The sequence below is a fragment of the Emydura macquarii genome, unplaced genomic scaffold, assembly GCF_026122565.2.
Source record: "Emydura macquarii macquarii isolate MOO-44397 ecotype Brisbane River unplaced genomic scaffold, CSIRO-AGI_Emac_v2 contig_2422, whole genome shotgun sequence".
Classification (NCBI taxonomy): Eukaryota; Metazoa; Chordata; order Testudines; family Chelidae; genus Emydura; species Emydura macquarii.
In genome coordinates this window covers 44,082,003-44,101,223 of record NW_027132559.1, presented here as the reverse complement: position 1 = coordinate 44,101,223, position 19,221 = coordinate 44,082,003, and the positions used below count along the sequence as shown (strand labels likewise).

Sequence of the window (19,221 nt, the reverse complement as noted above, 5' to 3'; positions counted from 1 at the left end):
AGGCAGCAATACACACAAACACTCAGGGTGCAGCTTGCATGCTGGAAGGTTTTGTGAACAACGCAGGTGGGAGTTACTTTAGCAAGGCATTATAAAGCAACCAGGGTTGCAGGGCATGGGTCACAACTGCTCATTACTCTAGATTGTATCCTGGTATGTCACAGGTATTGCTACATTGCTCAGGAGTGTGAAAAAGCCACATCCCTGAGCGACAAAGTTAAACTAACCTTACCACCGGTGTAGACAGAACTAGGTCGACACAAGAATTCTCCCATCCACTGAGGTACTGCCTCTTGGGAGGTGGATTACCTGCGCCAATGGGAGAAGCCCTATTGTCTGTATATGTAGTGTCTTCACTGGCGCACTACAGTAGCATAGCTGCGTCACTAGAGCGTTTTAAATGTAGTCAAGCCTGGAATATATTACCTTTTCTACCTGAATGAAATAAGGGCTTTTTTTAAAGCATGAAGGAGAAAAAAGGGGAGAAGAGGAGAAAAAGAATTAAAATAAGGCAAAGGAAAAAAAAATCACTTACTAGATTTTTCTTTTCTACTGTTCTTGTTTGCTTGCTCTTTAATAATGGATGGATAATAATTGAATACAGAGTACTGAGATCAACTTGTTATACTGCCTGCTTTTATACTTATTCATTTTGACGTTCTTTGTGGATATGTAAAAACTCACAAATAAAACATTCGAAAAAATCTAATTAGAGTCTTTAAGACAACTTTGTAATTTACAATATATAGTAAAGTCATGCAAGGCATTTCTTCACTTGAACAAAAATTATATCTACTCATAAATAACATATGTGATATACAAGTAATAATAATACCAATCAAAACAACTGCTAAGATATTTTGTTGTGTTATTTTAATATATTCATAATTTAAGATGTGCTCAAATCAATTAATTGTTCATTAATACCAAAATTGGTTAAAAAAAATATACATTTAACTTATATTTTAGCTCATATAGAAATCTGCAGAATAAAAATATATCTACACCAATTTATTGCATTTTTAATAATAGACCAGAATAAAAAATATGTACTACATACACAAGGTATGATATAGCCAATAAAACACTGAGAGTAGCAAAGCTAGTGTAGTACCCTAAACTAAGATGGTTTAATGGCCAAAAGAGCTAACTTATTATCATACAAAGCTTTACTCTAGCCAAAGTTTATGATAATAGTTTTGAAATATCACTAGGGTACAAGCAACTCCAAAGTTACAAAATTGCTGCGTGGAATGGGTTCCTATAACCAGTTTCCGTAATAGGTATTTTCTGCTACACTAATTGTTTTCTCAACTGTCACACTTTCATTAGACCTTTCTTCTAAAAGTACAACTAAACTTGATATAGTTGCATGAGGATCAAGTAGTTTCACAAGGGGTATTTCCACCCTTCTTTCATGAAAGATACGATTCTGTAGAGTCATGGCTAACATAGAGTCCATGCCCAGTGATGCAAGTGGTGTTTTCATTGTAAGATCATTCACGTTTGTAATACTGAGATGACTCACCAGTGAGGTAATATAATCTTCAGAATTGACTGGAGATAAATTCTGTGGGGTACTTTGTTCAGATAGCTCAAGCTTACTGCCCAGTTCTTCTGAAATGAGTGTATAGAAGCGACTTTTGAGTGATGCTATCCGAGAAAGAATATGATTGGATAGAGTTCCAAAATTAAATTTTACTACAGCTTGCTGAGGATTATTCAGAATTAAGCTTTTTTTAAGATTTTCAATAATTTCATGTACGTGCAGAATATCTATGCCTTTGGATTCTAAAATATTTTGAATGTGATTTTGATTTAGCAATAATCCAAGATTCAAGGCACCCCAATTAATGGATTGTCCTGAAAGTCCACAATTCCTCCTGTAGTGGCAGAAGATATCCAGAAAAGAATTAGCAGCAGCATAGTTTGCTTGTGTCGAATTTCCAAGAAATGAAGTAACAGATGAGTAACACACAAAATAGTCAAGTTCCTGTCCTCTGGTAGCCCGGTGGAGATTTATTGCCCCGGCAACTTTGGGACTTAACACTTTCTCAAAGTGAGACAAGTTCAGAGCTTCAAGACGTCCATCATGCAAAACCACAGCACTGTGGAATACACCTTTGATTGGACTCTTTGAAAAGATTGTGTCAATTGAACTGATAGCTTTCTCAACCTGTAAATGAGAAATAACATTACACTGCAAACTGACTATTCTGCTCTCTTCATGCTGTTTTTGCAAAGCCTTGATTTCTTCTTGCTTCTCACTGCTTGGATTGCTCCTTGAAAGTATTGCAATACAGCCCCCTCCGTTCTGAGCTATAAATTTCACAGTTTCAAATCCAAGCCCAGTGAGTCCACCTGACACTATGTAAACAGCATTCTGCTTAAACATTTTCTTCTGTGCTTCATACACTGGTATGTCTGAAATCCTGTTGTTCTCCACATCTCCTTTCAGCACAACAAGTGGGATAGATTTGCAGGTGAAATAGGAGGTCGCTGCAGTGTCTGTACTTTCAAAGTTCTCAGTTGGCTGAAAAATGGAACAAGATAGGTTCCTAAATTGTTTCATTTGCATTGATTTGATCCATTCATAGACAGCCCTTACGGATTGTTTTAAAGATGCTTTCTGAAAGATACTAATAATTTTCAGTACATGAACTCGGATGTTTTCTTGATCACTTCCAATTAGGTATCGAAAACATTCAGACTGTTGATTACCTTGTAGTATCACAAGGTCTCGGAGATGGGAAAGAGAGACTAGAATGTCCTTAGACATTCCATCTACTGGAGGCAGATAAACAAGGGCATTGCACTGATTTACACATTGCCACTGATCAGTGGTAGGTTTTGAAAGTACTGTTCTCCAGCCCATTTCCTGTGCTGTCAGAGTAAGCACTTCGCACAAAACTGATGCTAGTTCAGAAGAAATAATACCTAAAGTTCCACTATGTTTCACCTTGGGTAATGTTCGATTTAAAATTTCCCATGCTACCATAAAATATGACACACAAGGTACATTTCTAAAGCATGGAAACTTCTTGATGTTGAAACAAACTGTTCCCGGAACCTTGACTCTTGATGATGCAACAACTGGATAACAGGAAACAACGTAATCTCCTACCTTCACTTTTTTCACTTCACTGCCTGTTGCAGTCACTGTGCCACTAAAGTCCAGAGCTAAAAGTTTATGTTTGTCTATGGTATATGAATTCCAGTACAATGTATTCCCAAAACTACAGCTTGCAATGCTAACAGGAAAATAGTCTTCTGAATGGATGCATATTTTATCAATTTGAACTTCAACACTGTGATTTTCAAGCTGAGTAATGGTGTAGCTGGCTAATTCAGCAGATAAATCTTTCACTTTGTATGGATCTGTTGTGTATAAAGTGAACATCTTTGAGTTCTGAAGAGACTTGGAAGATTGACTGTAATCTATGTCTTTAAATGGTGTGCGTCTGATTTCAGAAGTGTAAATTCTTCCATGGTTGATCCAAATTTCTGGATGATCCTGTCCTTTATAGTTTACAATAACATCTGCTAAGGCTGAGATGTCCAGTGTACTCGAAGAGCTGATGTCAATCATCTGAAATGTGATTTCTGAAACTTCAACTATGCAGGTTCTTGTCATGCCACACAACGCAAATCCAGGGTTAATATGATCTACATTTCTTTCTGTTGTTCTGTAGGTGATTATTCTAACTGAACAATTTGATTTTTTCTCTCTTAATGCCACAACAATTTGGCGATAAGCCTCACAACACTTAGCTAAATGTGCCACCACTTTGCTTGGGAACTCATCATTTAACTTTTGAATTCCCCACATGAACAAAACTTCATGGTAGTCCTCAATCTCCATTTTCATTTTATGCTGTGCGGTCATTTCTGGCCTCTTGGCTTCCAGCAATGTCTCCCAATCTTCATACATAACATATCTCGACTCATTGTGTAAGTATTTTTTTAGCTGCTGAGCTATTCCAAGTTTGTCAGCAAACACAATGACTCTGGGTGCTTCCCCTACACTTCCTATAGTCTGAGCAGGAGATATTTCTTTCCACTTATTTTCAAACAGCAAGTCATTGTCTCTGGGGGATGTTTCTTTCATAAAAGTGATCCCAACACGTTTCAATTCTGCCAAAATGCAACCATGTTTATCTGTAAAACATCCACAAACCTCTAAGTTGTTCCCAGAAGATTTGCTTGTTTTCAAATATATCATCATTTCCTCCTCCAAAGGTCTGAAAACTATAAGGCTCCCTATGCCAGAAGGAAAGCCTGTTCTAGTTTTCAAAGTTATTGTTGTCATAACAGCAGTCATTTGTAGAAAACAGTCTAGCAGCACTGGGTGGATACAATAGTCATACATTTCTTCTCTGGTCTGTCTGTTCACCTTTATGCTGGTAATAGCTTCCTTCAGCTCTTCACAATAAAATACATCACTTAACTGTCGGAACATAGAACCATATTGAAATCCAACCTGAGACAGTGTTTCATAAACCTCAGCTGCTGTAACTACTGATTTACACCTTAGAAAGATGTCTTGAAAGGAGATGCTGTTTTCTTCCAGTGCAGCATCAGACTTCTTCGTTATTTGTCCTGATGCATAAACTGCAGCTGAGGATGACAGTATTTTGAAATTTGTCACTGTTTTTTGTGACACCAATTTTATCTTTAACTCATGGGGATTTTGGTTTAAAACACATGGTGCCAAAAAATTGATACTAATCTGGCAAGTACTTACAGGCACTTTTGGCCTTGAGCTACTCATCACAGATGCCAAACCAAGCTCTACAAAAAAAGCACCTGGAACTAAAGCAATACCATTGTTCTTGTGCTCATATAAATAGGGTGTTAATGCCCGGGACACTGCACAGTTAAATTCCGTGTTGTCGTTGTTCACACTGTAAATGAATGGATGATTTGAGTTTACAGCTCTTCGATTTGCTTTTTGATGAATGTCCAAATACGTCATTAGCTTCTTACGATCAAACTGATACCTGGGAAAGGCTGCTGGAATACTTTGATACCCTTCATAAAAGTGATGCCAGTCAGGATTATATCCCAGTTCAAACAGATTTCCTGCAAGAGTAAGAAGCGTCTCATATTCTTTGTCAGTTTCCAAGGAGGACAAAACTCTAGTTTGTTTTCCTAGCGTTTCCACTATATACCTCTGTAATGCTCTGTGAGGACCTATTTCAACAAACACAACATTTTCCTTTTCTTTAGCTGAAGTCACTATGGCCTGTGTGAAAGCAACAGGATCTCGAACATGTCGGGCCCAAAATTTGCCTGTAGTGAAATCATCTTTGGAAGCAGCCTTCCCAGTCAGTGTTGAAATCACTTCAATTTCCGGCTTCTGTTTTTCCAAGTCCTGTAAGTTCTCTCTCATCTCCTTTACTATTGGCTCCATCATGTAGCTGTGGTATGCTGCTGGAACATGTAAAACACGAAGAAATACATCTCTCTTGCTAAACATTTGAGCTAGTTCTTTATGAAGGGCACTTATAGAGTCTGCATCTCCAGACAGGGTACAGGAATAAGGGCTGTTAAAAGCTGCAATGCACACCTTCCCAGAATATGGGTCAATGGCTTCTGATATTTCTTGAAAAGGGATGTTACCAACTATCAACATTCTGCCTCCAGTAACCTTTGCCTGTAATCTACTCCTGTGATAAATTACTTTGACGGCATCTTCAAGGGAAAGAAATCCTGCAAAATGTGCAGCAGCAACTTCTCCAACTGAATGGCCAACAGCAGCCACTGGCTTAATTCCCCAGTATTTCAGAAGAGAAGCTAAGGCAACCTGGAGAGTAAAAAGCAATGGCTGGGCAATTTCTGGCCTAGAAAAATCCTTACATTCACTTTCTGTTAATTCCAGGAGGCTGATAGGTACATATTGCTGAAATAACATTTCTATTTCTTTACATTTGTCTCTGAACACTGGCTCTGAAGTCAATAATGTCTTGCAGATCCCTTTGAAATTTACTCCATTAGCACAGAACACAAAAACTAATTGTGGTGTCATCTTTGATGGAATTATTTCAGTGTTAGCTGCTAATGCAACCAGTTGCTGTAAATGTCGAAGAGAGTTTGTAACAAATGCTTTTCTGTACTTGTAATTTACATGGCTTCTTCTACAGGCAGATGTATAGGCCACATTTGGGAGAGTTACTGAGTTGCTTATTTTTAACTGCTCAGCTGTATCTTCCAGTGTCAATTTGAGGGACTTACTTGAAGCTGCAGCGAGTACAAATAATTCAAGTGGTCGTTTAAAAGAGGGAAGAATCTGTGTTTGCTTGAACTGTCTAACAACAACGTGGGCATTGGTTCCCCCAAATCCAAAACAGTTGACACCCGCTACTCTTCCAAATTCTTTCGACTCTTCCCATTTCTCTACTGTCGTTGGAATTGATAGATTTAATTTCTCTGTATTTATGCTACTAATATCCTCACTGTAGTGCAAAGATGGAACAATCTTTTCATGGTGCATCATTAAAAGAACTTTAATTAATGCAGCTGCCCCAGCAGCTGATTCAGCATGGCCAACATTCCCTTTAACAGAACCAATCTTTAGAACAGGCATTTTAGGAGATCTGTTATTACCAATGATGTTACCTAGACTCTCTGCTTCTGTAGGATCTCCAACAGGAGTTCCTGTGCCATGAGCTTCAACATACTGCACAACTGATGGGTCAACATGAACTGGATAAATGCTACGTAGTAACTTTTCCTGTGCTGTCTGAGATGGTCTTGTGATTGGAGTCACGGATCTTCCACTCTGATTTACTGCACTGATGTTTATAACACCCCATATTCTGTTGTGGTCTTCTAGTGCCTGTTTCAGAAAAAGGAAAAAATGTATGGAATCATTTGGGATTTCACAATATAAAGAAGACCATAAAAGCAAGAGGGGACAGAACATTTCGTTTAACTGTTCAATGTACTTTTCTTTCTTATACTAGGATAAGTAAATAAATATTTTAGCCCTAGATATTAATTTCACTGTAGTAGAAGAGTTGCATTCAGAGCTGTGACTATGTCCTCCTGGAGAAGGACATATTAGAATGGGAATTGCACAGTCCTGGTTATCTGGAAATCTTATTTTTAGAAGCTCTATGAAAATAAACCTACCTTTTTTAGTGGCTTCAGTAAAAGAACACCACAGCCTTCTCCCCTTCCATAACCATTTGCCTTTTTAGAAAAGGGCTTACTCATCCCCTCAGGAGAGATCATTTTTGCTTTACTCAGAGATATAAAGGTGCGGGGATCTATAATGCAGTTCACTCCTCCACACAGAGCAGCTTCACAATCTCCTGTAATAAAACAAATGTATGACTGTTTTCCATCTACTGCGCATCTCTATGGATTTACATTAATATATTATTGTAATATAATGAATTGACAGCATTAGCCATTACTGATAAAATGGAAGAATTCTCAAAGAGATTATAAGAACAGAACTGACTCACTGAAAGTTCATAGACCTATTCAAACTTTCAGGCCCTGAAACACAAAGATTGTATAAATCAGTGTTTTGAATGGGACCAAGCATATGGCAGAATACTAGTAGAAGTCACTGAGGGAGTAAATAATCTTGGTCTTTCTTTTAAAAAAAAACAAAAACAAAAATACCCAGCCCTCTATGAATCATGATGGTGTGCTCTGCCAGAATGGCAGACACCAACCATTTCACAGGGCCCTGAAAATGGAAGGCTCACTGTGACCAAATGTAACCCTGTATTTACACCCTACACACTATTGTAATAATCTTTGTGCAAATATGTCCTATGAGGTATCATTTGAAAACTAGTAACTCCCTGGTCAATAATATCATGGTAAAATGTATGTAGCAACATTATGTGTAAAGTTATGAATTTCCCCATAATGATGTTGGTGGCACATGTTCAAACCCATATAGCCCTGATTAGGCAGAACTGGTCAAGCAGATCTATCTTAAAAACAGGAATGTGTGTTTACCTCAATTTACAGATAAGTAGTAAACAAGGTTCTTTAGACAGTAAAAGGGAGAGAAGGCAAATCTGCACATTAGCAAATTACAGCACGAAATCTCTTTCACTATGAAACTCCTTGTCTCCTTCCTCACATCGGGAGTGAACTTTGTCTAAGGGTAATCCTCAGAAAAACGCATTTCAAAGATTGACTGAACTGTAAAAGGGAGGGAGTAAAAACATCTCAAGTTATCATTCCCTATCCATCTCTCTCTCTCTTTCACCTAAGAAGACAAAAGAAACAGCCTTTGGGCAGATCCTGGTCTGAGAATTTGGTCAACAGTGTTACTGGAAACATGTGATAAGGGACTTCACCTTGAATCAATTCTAATGTGTTAAGTTTTTGTACTACAAGGTGTTTTACCTTTATTTCTCTTGTAACTACTTCTAACTTTAATGCCATATACTTCTACTCCCTTAAAATCTATCTCTTTGTAATTAAATATACTTATTTTATTGTTTAATCAAAATTAATCCAGTGTTCTGAATGGTTTGGGTAACTCCATTTAAGGTGGCAAATGGTTGTATATTGATCCCTTTGGATATAATATATCTGGACTGTCAGGAGAGGGCTGGACAGTGCAGAACACATGTTTTTGAGGAAGAATCCAGGACTTGGAGTGTGTTGGGATCACTCTGCAAGTGGTAACCAAGGCTGGTGGAAGTCAGATCTTGACTGGAGTGTGCTAGCAAGCTATAGCTATACATAGACACTCAGAGTCTGACCTGCATGCTATTTGGCTGTTTGTTAGGGGTTCCAGGTTGGAAGCTACAGCAGCAAAGCAGTGTGAGGCATCCCAGGTTACGGGGCAGCAGGTGACAACCTCCCACTAGTGTGGGATTGCACCCCAGAATATCATACTCACATCTTTCATGGGTGCCGATAATCAGTGACAGTGATTGGCAATTGTTGTCTATCACAGGAATTGAGGGTGCAAAAGTTTCATTTTGTTCACTTCAGTAATGGGAAAATGCTAATGCTTTTAGCCCTTGCCAGCTGTGATATTAGTCAAATTCTAATACTGCACATTTATACCTTAGCAACTTAATTACAGTAGCAATCCTAATTTATTTGCTTATTTATTTTTTGTCCCAGTACCTTGTTTAACTGCTTGCGAGGCGTAATGCAAAGCAAAAAGAAATGATGAGCATGCTGTATCAATGGCAAGTGATGGTCCAGTCAGATTAAAAGTATATGAAATCCTGTTGGCAGCTATGCTCATTGCTGCCCCAGTCCCATCATAATGATTTATTTCAGTTACTTCTCTGCTTGCAATGATCTCATAGTCTCGATTCATAAGACCTGTAAAAACAGCAGACATTTCATGTTAGCATCAGAGATTAAAAGAGGTGATCAGATCTAAACCTGGTGGTGTTCTTTGTTTTCCTAGTTTTATCCTATGCTGACGTATGTCAGTGCTTAGGGTGAAATCCTGGTTCTATGGAAATCAATGGCAAAACTCCCATTGACTTCAGTGGGGCTAGGGTTTCACTCCTTATCTATATATTTGACACTTGAAACTTGTCTGAAGGTATTAAATGTCATGAAGGCCTTGTCCTCAAGATAACATTGCACTGGTCTAACTGAAGGTGTGATTCTAAACTGATTCTGTTAAACTGGGACCAACCCATAATTTTGGTTTAATTTAAATGGATTCCTAATTAACTTAAACTAAACCAAAATAAGTCTGGATGAAACTGAAATAAGAGAGTCCCAAGAGCCTTTGCACTGGTTTAACTGAATGGGTATAAAATCACATCTTTAGTGAAACCAGAGCAACTTTCTTGTGTCGCCAAGGCCTAGTGCTCGATATTGACAGGCTCTATGCAGCTGAGCAGGGGAATAAAGCCCTGTAAGAACCATTCCCATCCTCTGTGTGGTCACACAGAATTTAGCTGGATTATGAAACTTGGAGTGGAGCGAGGCAAGAGCAGAAGCTGCTCACTCAATATTCTCCCATTGAGCAAGTAGCTGAGGAGGCATGGGGGTGTTGGGCCTGTGGCCATGCAGCCCTGCAGTGGGAGGAGGGAGGAGCTGGACCAATCCAACTGGAGCACCAGGAGTTGGAGGCACAAAGGCTCCCAGAGTCGTCAGGAGCGCAAGGGAAGCATCCACACTGCTACCTCCATCCAGTTAGCACAGTGTACAATCCACTCTGTGGCCAGGCAGTGTTCTTTGTATCATTTATGTAACAATGAACAATACAATAAACTCATTAGCTAATGTGAGCTGGTCATAACATAGAGTACACAGCATTGTTCATAGCATGGTAGCTTTAGGTATTCTATCATTAGACAAATAGAGTTAGCTAACTATGTAAAGTATATGGAAATGTGTACTGTTTTCCAAGATGCTAAATGTATGAAATGGTTCACCACTAGACTGCTAGCTTACCAACAAAAACCCCTGTTTTGGTGCCACTGATATTTTCCATTGTGACTCCTGCATCCTCCAGTGCTCTGTAAGTGCACTCCAGGAGTAACTTTTGTTGAGGATCCATGCGCTCAGCTTCCAGGTCATTAATTCCAAATAGCTTGTTGTCAAATGTGTTAAATCTAAGAAACACAAAGCAGGAAATGGCATGATATATATGCTGCATACGTTACTAGAGGGTTGGTTTTTTTGTATATTCAGTTGTGATAGGATGTTACATGATAAGCCATACCACTGTATCTCTCCCAGAAGATCATAGTTAGAAAGCAGCATGCTGGTAAAGGTACACATTTTTTTTTCTCCCAATGCTAAGCACCATCTCCAAAAATATTTATCTTCACAACAGTGTAGCTACCAAATAGCCAGAGGAGTTCATAAAATACAACTATATAAAGAAGTGAAACAAAGAATGGGAAAAAAAAGATATGAAAAGTATTTTTAAAAGTTATACAGTACCACTAACCCGGACAAATAAGATTATTATTGCCATTATTAATTATATATATATATATATATATATATATAACATTGGTAGGTTTTACAGTAGAGATGGCTGGAAAAATCCCAGTGATATTGTTCTCATCAGAATTTGCTGATTTCTCAAAATCTAAAATGTTTCAGAGACAGTTTTATATCTATAAAGTTCTGCTGGAACCCAGGTAGAGTAGTCCCAGTGTGCCCCACAGAGTCAGCGGCAGCCAACTGCCATGTTTCATTTAGAAAAAAGCGCAAATGGAAACAGTTTGATTTTTCTACAACAAAAAAATTTAGAATTTCAGACATTTTGAAATGTTGAAATTTCTTGTGGAATGGAAATTCTGCATTTCGACCAGTTTTACTTATGAGCAAAGGAGCAGATTCTCAGATGATGTAAAATGTGGTGGCTCCACTGAAGCCAATGCTATTCACTTCTGTGGGAAGAGTATAACGCTTTAAACATCTAACCTAAGAAAATCTGGCTAATGGTTTTAGAGCACAGAAACAAGCTTACCCATCAATAAGAGCAGCTCGCGTCGTGCATATTTTTCCTGGTTTGTTATCATCTGGATCATACCACTCGCTGGTATTGAATCTTTCTGGAGTTATTTCTACCGTACAGTTTCTGCCCTCCACCAGTACTTGCCAGAAATTGTCGATTCCTTCACCTGTTCATCAATATTTTTTAAAAGTAGATTAAATGTTTTTCTCCTTAACAGCACATACTGAAATTGAAACCCTCATAGATCTACCTTGTAAAAGTAAAATGTTACATTGTCTTTAAGATTCCCAGATTATAAGGAAATTAAAGATTTGCAGATGAATGGTGCTACTATGTCTCCTCAAACTCTGTATGTTTTACAAAAAACCAAAACCACCTCCACAAAATTCTGGTTTTTTTCCTCCACTTTGAGATGCATTGGGATGTTTGTCCAAACCATTAATGATATCAGAGATATTCACATCTGCCATGAAGCATACAAGATATAAACTGGTCACAACTCAATATATATCGTGTACAAACTACCCGCCCTCCTGAATAATTGTATATGTAATCCTATCCACTGTTGTGTTGTCTTAACTGTAACTTCATTAAAGTCAGTGACGTTTACACAGATGCAAAATTGCTGCAAGGTGAACAGTCATCTTTCATTGTAATGTACAGTATTTGTGCTTTTCAGAGGTCAGTTTCACATGTCATACTGTAGGTTACACTGATTGGTATGTTTCTATGAATCCAGGTACTTGATGTTTTACTGAGGGAAGTGTTTGAGTTTTAGCTTTCCAGAGATAGAATCATAGAAGAATAGGGTTGGAAAGGACCTCAGGATGTCATCTAGTCCAACCCCCTGCTCAAAGCAGGACCAACCCCAACTACATCATCCCAGCCATGGCTTTGTCAAGCTGGGCCTTAAAAACCTCAAAGGATGGAGATTCCACCAACTCCCTAAGTAACCCATTCCAGTACTTCACCACCGTTCTACTGAAAAAGCTTTTCCTAATATCCAACCTAGACCGCCCCCACTGCAATTTGAGACCATTGCTCCTTGTTCTGTCATCTGCCGCCACCAAGAACAGCCTAGCTCCATCCTCCCAGAGCTGCAGTTGTGTAGAGATAATCAATGAAAGGTCTGGTTATCTTTTCAGTTACTGCATGGTGCTTTTCTTCTGTTGAGGGCTAATAAAATGATGGGCTGTGCTGGTAGTAAAACCTATAGTGACATTTCCCATTATAAGACCCTGTTATCAGTTACTTATTTGTCCATGTTGTTTTGTCCATTAGGCTGCTGGTGTGCTGAGAACATAGCCTATCCTGACCAATATCATCTGTCTGTATCCATCTGTTGTCTTATACTTAGATTGTAACCTCCTTGGGGCAGGGACTGCCTTTTTGTGCTGTGTTTGTATAGCACCTACCACAATGGGGTCCTGGTCCCTGCCTAGGGCACCTAGGCACTATGGTAATACAAACAAACAATAAATAATGTTAAATCTTACAGCCGTTTCATTGAGAAGCTCCTACACCTCGGTGTTTTGGAGAAGGGACTTGAAATTAGGCTCCAGGGTCTCTCTGGAGTCAGGGATGTGCCTTTTCCCATCCCCGTGAAAATCTGCACAAACTTGGCCAAGTTATACGCTTCTGAAAAATCTCAGTTTGCACATGCTCAGTATGGGTTTCTTAGAGTAGGTGACTGAGCATGCTCCTGCCCCAAGATGCAAGGATGAGCAGGACTTTTCCTGCAATTGCTGCTTGTGGATGCTGCAGACCTGTAAAGAGACAGTCTTTCCTGTGTGCTCAATGCTCCCACTTCTGGTGCCCAGACAGCAAGGAGAAAGAGAAATGAAAAGAGCCTGACTTGAATGCAGAGGGATAAGGGAGGGGAAGTGGTGGGGGGAGAGTAAGAGATGCAGGGCAGGGAGGCAGGGGTTTAGCAGCTGGAGCTGGGTGGGAGGGTGGACTGGGGCAGGAGCATAGGGGGACAGAAAATGAGGAATATAGGAAGAAAGGGTGTGTGCAGGAGCCAGGGATGGGAGGATAGGAGTAGGAGGAGAGAACCAGCAGGAGTTGAGCAGAGGGGGGACATGCAGGAGCCAGGGGGATAACAAAAGGAGAGGAGACTGGGGGGGATAGGAACAGGACAGGGAGACATTGGCTTGCGGGAGAAAGGTCCATAATCACTAGCAAACACTCCCCTACAGAAAGTGTTCACAGAAAGCTGAATGTGAACCTATTACTCCCAAGTCTCAACATTACTTTACTGTCTAGCAAACAGCTGTGAAACCCACTTGTCTCATCCCTCTGTAGTGGCAGGTCCACATAGAAGGTACCAGCCTTCTGATGCTCTCAGGTACTCTGTTAAATCACCTGGTGGAGTGCTGTGCTATGGGACTTGAGATCCCTGCCCTGAGGATGATCCCTATGGGAGTCAGGACAGGTCCACCTGATGAAATTTTGTTTTTCTTTTTGAGCTTAGGAATTTACATTAAAAAACCCACCTTCATTAAAAGAGCATTAAGGTTATAAAGCCACGCACTCAGAAAGTTAGGAGATGCCAGAATTAAAGTTCCCCATGCAACCTTAATTCATCTCCCTTGTGTATATGTATTACCATGTGGTCTTTAATTACATGATCATATACTATTTTTTCCATAGTACCCCTGCCTCATTCAGTGCCCAGAGGAGCGTAAAATACTGGCTTGTCCCCAGCCCAGGAAGGACGTACTGCCACATGCAGACTCTTTTCCAAGGCAGTTTTATCTTACAAACATAGGCAAAATACAAAAAACCAGTTCCTCAGCCCATCCCAAGAGACAGCTTCAGGGGATTTTCTGCTTTGCCTTTCTCAGTCCCTCCAGCTTCAAGGCCTATTAGAGGATTCTTCTTTGCTCTTTTAACTGAGCATTGCTTCCCACAACTTTCTCTCTAGATGCCATTTTTCCATAGCAGGTTCCCACTGCCTGCCAGAGGACTCACCAAACTCTTCCAGTACATGTAAGCTGAACTGATACATTTAAATGGCCAAGCCACCCTCTGACAAACAAATTGAGTTCTGTGAATGAATTAGAGTTGTGTAATGAAGTAAATGAGGCTGTGATGATCCCTGTCTCATTTGTTGAAGAAGTTGGAAGTTGCGTGGTGAATGAAGCAGGAGATTAAAGGAAAAGGAAGGATGGTCTCAGTTAAATGCCACCCTTCAGAAGTGGATTCTATCCCTAACTCTGCCATAGAGTTCCTATGAGATGCTGGGTAAATCACAATAACCAAAATTTTCACACGTGGCCACCGTGTGTTACACATTTTTTGGGAACCCAACTTGAAATAACTAGGGTCCAATTTGCAGAAATGCTGAGCATTCCCATCTTCAACTGAAATCAATGAGAGATGTGCTCTGAACATATAAAGTGCTATCAGATGCTAAGTATTCTGAAAAAGCAGTGTGTCTCAAATTGGATAATTTTGTGTCCCAATGTTAGGTTGAGACTTTTGACATTTCTGGATTTAATTTCTGTGCCTCAGTTCTCCAGGAATATAATGGAGATAATAAAACGTCCTCCCATTATTCATTCATATTTGTAAAGAACTAAGATACTATGAGAACATCATAGAAAAGCTCAGGAGGAAAATAATAATTCTATATTCAAAGTAGGGTTTGAATGGCGTGCAATAAGTAATGCAGGCGGTCACACGCTGAATGATGAAGGAGGACAAAAAAATATTCGAAATCTACCCATTCAGCGAGCATTGTTCATCATGTGCATTGAATGAGGCAGGATGCTCTGGGAAAAATAGTATATGATCATGTAATTAAAGACTGCATTGTAATGCATACACATAAGGGGACTGAATTAAGGCTGCACAGGCAACCTTATTTCCTAACAACTTTAATGGACACTGCTAGAGTGCAGTGAAACTTCTGGAGTGCAGCTGCACAGTAACTTGCTATGTGGACAAGTCCTTAGATTGTAAGCTTCTCGGGAAGGGACCATCGAGTCATTATATGCATGTATGGTGCTAGCACAAAGGGGCCCCAATTGTGTTTGGAGCCTCTAGGTGCTACCACAGTATAAATAATAAAATAATAAATATTCATTTTCAGAATGTTTGTTCAATTTTGGGGGAAAGAGTTAATGTATTGGAGCTGTATCTTGGAGAGATTGGAAAGAAAGCTTCCTGCTCATCGAGGGCCCTATTCAGCTCCCACTGAAGTCAGTGGGAGTCTCCAGTGTCAGATGGATCAGGCAGTAGGATGATAGGTGAATGTGAAAGACATGATATTGGAAAAAATCTGATGGTTGTGGGGGAGTAGGGAAAGTCATGTACCTGGAGTTGTCATTTTAAACATGCATTTTATTTGCATGACTCAGTAATAAGAGGGCCAAATTCTTCCCTTATTTACCCCAATATGCAACTTCATTCATGCTAAAATTTGGCTTAGTGTTTTTTGTTTCCCAAAACCAGATTTTTAAGTCTGATTCTTTGGCATGGATTATGTATGTTTGTTTAAACTGTATCTAATTGTTATGTCTGTGGTTATAATTCAGGTTCATATAAAGCGATGCACCAATGCTTGCTATTTGAAGGGTGAATGACTAGTTTGCATGTGCCATATGGGAAATACAACCTAGAGGTACTCTAGGAAGGAGCTATGGGTAATAATAATACCAAAAAGATAATAACTGGTGTTTTAAAAAGAAAAATCAGTTTTTAAAATGTACTCATGCACATAAAGGTTGTGTAGTCCATAAAGTTATGCAACACCTCAAGTTGCCAAAACAGTTTGTATATGAGAGAGAGAGAATAATGTAAAGCCCTGATAATATGTAATAAAACAGCTACGTTATCTGAAAGCTGACACATACTTCTTGATTATTGCTGCATGACCTTGTTTAGTAGTCCACAGAGATTTTCAGGAGTATTTCTATTCCTATAACACCACCATTTTCTTTTCATTTAGCAGTGTAGGGCAAAATGTAGAGCTAGGGTAAAGCATGGATCTTAATGGGGTTGAACCTGCTGGTCATGTTCTTCGCATGCACCTGACAACACCTGAAGTAGGTCACAGCTGAGTCATGGCCAATGATCAAGGGGTGGGCAAAAAAAGCACTTCAAAGACACCCTCAAAGCCAACATGAAGATGTGCAATATTGACATAAAACTTATGGGAAACCCAAGCTCTCAACTGACCAAAACGGAAAAGGACTTTGTGGCAAGGATGCCAGTATTTTGATCCAACAGAGACAATAGGAAACAGAGAAATGAGAAAGGAGGAAAGAACGTGCTGCAGCCCAATTTAACAATCCAGATCCACCCCTTCTGTTGGGAAATGTCTACCCCAAATGTGACAAGGTCTGTGGATCCTGAATAGGTCATCTGCAGATCCACCAGCGATAACTGGCCAAGTCAAGACAACCATCCTCAAACTCCGAGGGATCACCGACACACACAGAACCTGCTTACCCCATATCTCAATAAGGCCTGTAGCCTTGAAATGACCTCACCTATTAGTCCATATGAATGGTTGTATACAGTATTGTGGCAGCTGTGTTGGTCCCAGGATATTAAAAAACAAAGTGGTTGAGGTAATATATTTTATTGGACCAACTTCTGTTGGTGAGAGAGAGAAGCTTTCAAAGAGCTCTTCTTCAGGTCTGGAACGTGGAACTCAGAAGGTATGTCTACACTGCAATATAAGCCCAGGGTTCTAACTTAGGATCAAGCCTAACTCCCCCTTCCATCCACACACAAATTGTGATAACCCCGGTCTTGGATCCAGGACCCCAGGATTCTCTGGGAGTGGAGGGTCTGAGCCTGAGTCAAGCTGGGACCCAAGGCTCAAGCCCTATTGCTCTGCAGTATAGACAAAGCTCCATTGGACTTGTACTCTGGGAGTTGACCAAAAGCATTCCATAGTCCCACAAGCTAAGAGTCTTTGTCCTCTGGACAGTCAAGTTTTCTCACACTGCACTACAAACAAAAGCTAGAGTGGCCACATTTTAGGAAAGCGCTAGGAAATCTGGGATATGGGTGGTTGGACTCGGGCCTGCATAATGCAGTGTAGATGCTGGAGCCCCAGATTGGGACCATGGGTTCAATAATTCCTAACCTGGGGTTACAAATGAGTGTAGACACTCAGCTCATAGGTTAACAGAGTCTGTTAACCCTGGGATTATATTCCAGTGTACACATAACCAGAGTGTCACAGCTAAATCCAAGCCCGAAGACTAGAGAGATAGTCTGCTCACTTCACCTTGAATGCTCCCTTGAAATATATGTTAACTAATTATGCTAAACAATCTGTTTTTCCTTGTATTTAGCTGTGGCACACTGAGTGTATTTCCCACTCCCAAAGAAGAGCTCTGTGTAAGCACGAAAAGTTGTATCTCTCACCAATAAAAGTTGGTCCAATAAAAATATTACCTCACCCACCTTGGCTCTCTTATGTGAACTGATGACAGTCATGTTAAATACCTCGTGATTTTTACAATTGTTCTTAAATAACATTTTGGATAGGTTTGCTCTAAATCTCAAAGCAATGAAAAACTGCCTCATGTGGTCCTATGTGAAGAAGCAATTAGTAGAAATTCAGTACTGCCCCCTTGTGATGCAAGCAGAAGCAAGGAGCACAGAGAGAAACGTGTAGTCACAGAGGTTAATGCTTTGGACCTAATCAAAGCCAAATAAAGTCAATGGGAGGATTCCTGGTAACTTCAGTGGGCTTTGGTTCAAGCCCTTTATTTGTAATAAGCAGGAAGTCACAAAGTCAGTCACACTACTTCCTGGAGCTGTGAGACTTACAGTATTAACTCCTAAATGTCTTCTCTGAACTTTAAAACATAGGGACTGTTCCAAATCAAATCCCATATCCTTTTTTTGTAGTTTGAAACCATAAATGAAAGAGCTAATAATTCAACCCCTTTCCTATGTCACTGTTACATATTGCACAATAGCATAAGCTTACTGTAGATCTCTTATCAGCCAGTAAAACAAACAGCTGGATGATAGCACTCTTTGATACTCTCTCAGTGTTGTGATTTGTATTTATCCAAAACTTACCTCCAGGAAAATTGCATCCTATCCCCACTACGGCAATTTCATCCCCAGTCGCCATCATTTTTTCAAATTTATTCTTGAGCTGCAAAATACACTTACAGATGTCACATAATTCAAATGAAACTATGTATGTCTCATTAAATAAATATTCTTACAGAAGGTGAACTTCCCACAAACACACACATCCAGACAAAGTTTGATTAATCTCAAGCACTCTGTAAATTGTGGGGGGTTGAAAAGCCCAAATGGTGACCAGATTGCTACTATCCCAGTCTTCGTGATATTAGCCTCTTTTAAACTGCATCACATTGTTGAATCCTATTCCATGTGTGATCTATTATAACCCCCAGATCCCTTTCAGCAGTACTATTGCCTAGCCAGTTATCCCCCATTTGTGCATTTGATTTTTTTTCTTCCTAAATATAATACTTTGCACTTGTCTGTTTTGAATTTTCATCTTGTTGATTTCAGATCAATTCTCCAATTTGTCAAGGTGACTTTGAATTCTAATCCTGTCCTCCAAAGTGCTAGTAATCCACTCATGCTGTGACAAATTACAAAGAGGTCATGTGACATGGTGAAACCCCATCACAGGCTAGAAAGGTGTTAATAGCCAATTAGTTACATCTACTGCACCTGTCCCATAATTAATAGATTCAGAGGCCAAAAAGGGACCACTGTGATTTTCTAGTCTGACCTCCTGTATGACACAGGCCACAGAACTGCCCCCAAAATAATTCCTAAAG

General features: G+C 39.7%; 1 protein-coding gene across 1 annotated transcript; it reads right to left on the bottom strand.

Annotated features, from left to right (window-relative positions):
• Nucleotides 1–1,261: 1,261 nt before the first annotated feature.
• On the bottom strand, nt 1,262–18,533 carry LOC137162255 (mycolipanoate synthase-like). The gene is made up of 6 exons (XM_067561859.1): nt 18,479–18,533; nt 11,438–11,591; nt 10,408–10,568; nt 9,112–9,315; nt 7,135–7,316; nt 1,262–6,838 (listed from the first exon to the last, which is right to left on the bottom strand). The coding sequence occupies exons 1-6, from the start codon at nt 18,531–18,533 to the stop codon at nt 1,262–1,264; spliced, it is 6,333 nt and encodes a 2,110-aa protein (XP_067417960.1).
• Nucleotides 18,534–19,221: the final 688 nt, after the last annotated feature.

Bases quoted from the DNA above. Each gene is read 5' to 3' on its own strand.
- LOC137162255 (XM_067561859.1), bottom strand. From the start codon at position 18,533: ATGGCGACTGGGGATGAAATTGCCGTAGTGGGGATAGGATGCAATTTT. The intron at 11,592-18,478 runs GTAAGTTTTGGA...ATTGATGAACAG, and splicing joins AGGATGCAATTTTCCTGGAG to GTGAAGGAATCGACAATTTC. The intron at 10,569-11,437 runs GTAAGCTTGTTT...TGTGTTTCTTAG, and splicing joins CGAGCTGCTCTTATTGATGG to ATTTAACACATTTGACAACA.